We start from the raw sequence: 6,000 nt of genomic DNA on the forward strand, positions 1-6,000 counted from the left end.
ATCTATGGAAAGGATATCCATTCCAGGCTGCACTATTTGCGTGGGCTTTTTCATTTGTTTGTTTTTCAGAATACGCTATGGCGACCCAAAGAAATAGAAGAACCTCTACTCTGCCCTCTGTGTTCATCATGACCCACGTGCAAAGCCGCTGCCATCAATCAATGTAATCTCAAACTCGGGACATTTTGCAGATCTCCTCGCTTTCTTCACTCTGAATATATACACACAATATCAATTAAGTGTTAGGATTTTGAGAGACACGTACTGCACTATTTCAAGAGGAACCAAGCTGCAATCAGAGGGTCGTATTCACGGCATTGTTAGCGCTGATTGACTGAAGAGTGTTAACAGCAGAAGGAGAAACACTATGTTCATTTCCAGAAAAGGTACCTGTAATGATCTAAAAGTACGGTTAAAAATAGGGGTTTTTTTATATCGTAAAACTTTTCATTTGGTGACTAACAGCAACCTGTTATTTATTACTCAATCAAGACTGACTGGCAGGTACAATTTTCTCTTTGGATAGCAGTATTAGAGTATAAGTTGAACCACTCAGGAAATAATTCTCCTCAGTATGTGGAAACACATAAAAATCAGTATTTATTCACCAACTGAGTGAAAATTTCCGTTAGATAAGATTCTTTTGTTCTGTGGCTACGGCGCGCCAAAAAAAAAAAAAAAAGACAAAACCAAAACCAACCAAACAAAAAGATTATGACTTCGAAGGTTGATATGGGTCAAAACAAGACTATCGAAGTGACACAATGCTCATTTTTAATTAGACTTCCTAATGTGACATCAAATTGTTTTTCTTCTAAGAAACAGCACTTCAACAAGGCATGAAATCCTCGCAGCTTAGTTTATTAGGAGGCAACAAAGGGATTCCAATCTGCTACAAGAAAGTTTCAGCCTATGAGCACAGCCAGCGCAGTATAAAATTGTGTCATATGAATTTTAATGCGACACAAGTATGAAAGATTCCAAAAGAACAAAGGCAGCACAGTCCTGTTCCACGCTACACAAATGACCTATTCTGATCTGAACAGCACACCACATTACAATCAAATTTATTTCAAAGGAGGGTCGCACAGGTCAAATGTAATGGCTGCAAGAATGAGGTATTTCCTTTATGTAGTATTAGAGAAAAGCAAAATATCAAACAGCGCAGGAATGCCAGAGCACTGAAAAGAAAGGCATATTTAGGCTGCAGGGAAACAGATTTTTAAAAGATGCTTTAATTACAGTTACCCTCACTGACTACAATTTCTAAGTTTCAAAGATACTTGCGATACCTCGATGAAGACGTCATGTATACATGCGAGATTGTCTACTACGTGGGCTTTAATATATATTTAAAATTTCAAGGCACCATAGAAATGTTTTATATACAGCTCATGCTTAACAAAAGTAAAGAGATAGGCTAAGTGACCTAACTGGCTGGATGTCTTGTCATGGCCTGACACCTCCATGGCATAAAGCACGATATTCCCAATGGAAGCAGATGTCAGATTCCAACAACAACAGAGAGGCAGGTAAAGCTCCTCATTTTGGCAAGCTCAGTATCCAACCCTGCATCGAAAGAAGCTACTTTAACAACACAAAGACATCAGAACAATGGGGTCTACTTGAAAATACTGGACTGTAAGAAAATATACAGTAATCCATTAAGGTGTAAATCCAACGGCAGAGAAGCGCTTGAGGATTATGGTGAAAAGAAGGCAAAAAGTCTTGATCATCAGGTATCACTAAATAAAAAGGACAAATTCTTACAGTACTTGTTGCCATGTATTTCCATCAAGACTTAGGCACCGTCTTTGACTTCGGCATCATCTTTGACTTCAGATAACCTTTCTGAACAGAATCATTTACTGATGGCAAAATAGCTCCGAGTCCTGACTGCGTGGTTCAGAACGGACGTCTGTCCATCCTCCATGACCGGAGACAGCACTCACGCATACTGTGAATCCAATTTGCAGATATGTGGGGAGTAGGCAGCCAGGGTAACAAGTATTTGAAGCAAGTAATAAGTCAGATGTAAACACATGATACCTTGTAAAAAAAATAAAATCATTCATAAAGAGTTTCTATTCTACAAAATACAAAAAAAAAAAAAAATCAATAAAAGGAGGCAATCAGAAGACGACTTACGACTTGTATTTTTGAAAACAAAATTCTTGGAAGACTAAGTTCTACCAGAAAATCCACCTAAAGTCAAAGGTTGTTGTTGGGTTTTTTTAATAAAACAAAATACGACATCTGATTTTGCTCTATGGTATTATGTCACTCAGTTTTACCTGAAACTTCACGGGTTGCATTCTATTCAAGTATCTTCCATTTGATCCCCAGCCAGGGCTCCCTCAGTCACAAAACAAGACAGAATAAAAGCTGCACTGGAAGAATTTCCGTAATGAGTTGGCTACCAGCCTAAAGGTTAGAATTAGTTTTATTGCCCAAGTCTAGCACTGAAATTGGTATTAGTCACCTCAGCTCTCCAAGTTGTCATCCATCTACTTTTCAGGAGACATCGAAATATTCAAAGAATGTAGACTATTATGACCAAAAAAAAAAATTAAAAAAGTAAATCAATAACTTCCAATGTATATGAATGAAGCATAACCATCAAGACATATAATTCTACCTACACATTGCAAAATGATCTTAGCCTTAGTTTCCAGAACCCATAGCTCTCTTCCCTCCTTTCAATATTTTTTGGAGGCTAAAAATATTCATTTGTTAGCAGACATTTATATCCCTGAAAACTGATGTATTCACCTACATTATGACAGCTCTAGTGTAACTCATTAAGGCTTGGACTTGGAGATAGACATAAGGGAAAAAAATACAAATCTTTAATGTTTCACTTGGTGAATAAAAATTGCATTAATTTAGAAATTCAGTCACAGGAATCCAATTAGCTATGGATATATACACACATATTCATACCTTTCAACCATCACACTCATTTGAATTTTGATGCTATTTTCTATAAAATATAATCCATTTTACATTGTACTTAATAGATTTATTCAGATGTGCATCCCCATATGTCATATTTAAGCTAATACTACCACCTGCCTGAGGCTGTATAGTCTGAGTTGTCACCCCCACACACCTCTTCAGTAGGAGAAAATGCTCCATAGATGCTGTATGAACTGTTTCACTTCTGCTTAGTGTAGAAGTATGACAATCATTCTGACCATGAATAATACCCACTCAAAAAAAAAAAAGTAGTTATATGCCCCCTCCCAAAAAATCATATGTCTTCAAAACAAATATTCAAGTTACTTAAGGTCTTCTGCAATGAAATTTCACTGTCTTCCTAATTTCATTTTCACAAGTCAGCAAGTATCTTCCAAGATTACTGTAACACGAACTCTACATTTGTTGCATATATGCGATACATATAGGTATATAAAAGTATTCGCATATACAGAGATATACGTGTACACAATCTCACAAAAAGGACTCCAAGATACATTCAAATGCAGATTTGCAAATCAGACAGATTAACTCTGCTTCCAACTACCAACATCAAGGTGATGTGATACCATCATCTCACTGCTTTGTGCTGGGCCCATCTAATAACACTGCTGAGCTGGGGAAAAACTGATGCCCAAAGGTTAAGCAGAGGACTGCCAGAAACAAACTAAGGCTTAGAAATTGCTTCTTCAGATAGACTAATGCTTGACTGATGCATGGAGTGACTCCTGGGTTGCAGTAATAACAGCATCCATTCTCTTTGGATTTACACTATCTCTCAAACATTTGGAGTTGGCGCTATTTAAGGATTCGGACTAAACTCTTCTGTGCTCCTTTGTAATTAACAGCCCAGCCCTGCCAAGGCTCCAAAGGTCAATTTATGATTAGTCTCCCACCATCCCGCACACTGTGTCTGGGAGGAAAGCACAGCATCTGGGGGGAAGGGAGAAAGGGGGAGGAGGACGAGATAAATATTAGCACTGTGATAAGGTCGCAGAGCACGACTTGGAGGAGGGCAGATTTCACATGGCCCCTGCTCCGCGAGGTTTCGGGAGAAGCAGGGAGAGGCAGCCCACTCTCCTGGAGGGGAGAGCAGGTAGGGACCCTGCACTTTTCTGCACACCCAGAGAAAACAAACAAGGGTGAACCCAAAGAAGAACCCCAGCCCTTCTCCCAGCCCCAGCCAGGGTTAGTCTCAAGCCCACAGGGACCCTGGTCTTTTGGGATTACTGTCAACATCAGTAGCTGTGCAAGCCAGTAGAGGCCTCGGGGCTTCCAGCTCCCCCGAGCCTTCTCCTTCTCACACACACAAAGGGTAGGAGAAAGTCCAAACTGACGAGTCCCGGGACCGCCTGAAGTCTAGGAAAGCCTGGCCCCTGCACGCACTCTGCTCCAACTTCAGTGCCTTTTCAAGGCTTGCCGTACCCCACAAGGGAAAGTGCCCACGGCCAGTGTGATAACACCGTGTTATCTTCAGCCGCGCCGAGCATCCCGGCGGGTACCGAGGCCAGCCGCCCCCAGCTAAGAGGCCGCCCCTAGTTTTGATCACAGCCAGACCCTGCATCTACCGTTTGCTCCATGCGGCTGTCACCCCCTTCCCTCCCCACCGGCCCGCCCCGCCCGCTGCAGGTTCCCCTTCCCCAGCCCCCCACGCCCTCCGGCACCAGCCCCCTCCCTGGTTTTCCCAGTTACGAGCGGGCTGCTCTGGTGCCAGTCTCCAATATTTTCAGACCTTGCCCTGAAGACCTCCCTTTCCCAAAACGGGAGGGAGGGAGGGAGGGAGATCCGCGCACAAAGTTTCCACAGACCCTGCCTGCGCCTTCCTCCCCCCCCGCCCAAGCCCCCGACGCAGGCAGCAAGGCGAGGGCCGCCCGAGAGGGGTGTCTGCCCCGGCCTGGGCTGTGGGACTCGGGGAGGACGGAGGGACGGGGCGAAGCGGACAGTGACCGCCGGGAAGGCGGCGGCAGAGAAAGGCAGGGAGAAGCGGCGCCTTCCCGGAGCGGGAGAGGGGAGAATCCAGTTCCCTCCGCGGAGCGACGGCAGCGCATCCACACCGACCCCTACGGGGAAGGGAGCAAAGTCCGAGGAGCGGCGGCGGCGGCGGCAGCAGCAGGTCGCCGCGCCCCGCTCCGGCGGCCCCGGCCCGGGGCACCGCCGCCCCCCCAGGCCGGCCAGGCGGCCGCCAGCGCCTCGCCCCCACCCCGGGCAGGGCCGGCGAAGGGAGAGCTCACTCACCCCCAGCTTCCTGCTGCGGATTTTCACGTAGCCCTGCTTGACTATATCGTTAAAGTTGGAGGCCATGGCCAGCGCTGCCTGCTTCCTCGCCTCCGCGCCCGGAGTCGTCCTCCTCCTGCTCTGCCGCTGCCTCCTCCGCCGCCGCCTCCTCCCCCGGGCCCTCCCGGGTGCCGCCGGCCGCCGGCTCCCGAGGCGCCTCTGGCATCCAGGCAGCGGCAGTCGCCGCGCTCCGCTCCGCCCGCTCCGCGCTCCTCCCGCGGACGCCGCGCTCCGCGCCGCCCCGGCTGGCGGCCGCTCCTCTCTTCCGCCGGCCCCTTCGCTTCCCCCGCGCCGCCCCCGCCCTGGCCGCCGGCCCCTCTCCCCTCCACACCGCTCCGCCCGGCGGCGGCTCCGCGGCTGCCCGCGCCTACGGGCGGGGAGGCGGGCGGGGCGGCGGGCGGAGCGGAGCGGGGGCACCGCCCCCGGCGCCGCGGCCGCGGAACGAGCCTCCGGCGCCGGCCCTGCCCGCCGCCGGGGGTCGGGGCAGCCCGGGCTGGTGTCCCCGAGGGGGGGCGGTGCGGGTCTCTGGAGCACGGCGGGAGGGTGAGTCCCCCGGCGCCCCCGGGCATGTCGCAGAGCTGAGGCCAGATGCTCTCCTCGGCCTTGGCGATTTTCCCCACTTTTTTCCAGGTCGCCGTGGCCGCGGCATCCCCCGCTCGGGTGGCAGGTCCCTTCGGCAACACGGCCCAGGAGGGCATCCTGCTGCCTGTGCGCTCGGGAAAGCCGCGTAGACGCCCACCGCCAAAC

The 6,000-nt window shown here is 48.9% G+C and overlaps 1 protein-coding gene across 1 annotated transcript in view; it reads right to left on the reverse strand.

Moving 5' to 3' along the window:
• The window catches only part of DOK6 (docking protein 6), a 255,400-nt gene extending 249,870 nt beyond the window's left edge, over positions 1 to 5,530 (reverse strand). The window contains exon 1 of the mRNA XM_063326443.1: positions 5,215 to 5,530. Coding sequence (XP_063182513.1) covers positions 5,215 to 5,280 — 66 coding nt within the window. The 5' untranslated portion in view covers positions 5,281 to 5,530. The remainder of the gene's footprint in view (positions 1 to 5,214) is intronic.
• Between the last annotated feature and the right edge of the window lie 470 nt (positions 5,531 to 6,000).

Source organism: Chroicocephalus ridibundus, chromosome 2 (genome assembly GCF_963924245.1).
Source record: "Chroicocephalus ridibundus chromosome 2, bChrRid1.1, whole genome shotgun sequence".
NCBI classification, from domain to species: Eukaryota; Metazoa; Chordata; class Aves; order Charadriiformes; family Laridae; genus Chroicocephalus; species Chroicocephalus ridibundus.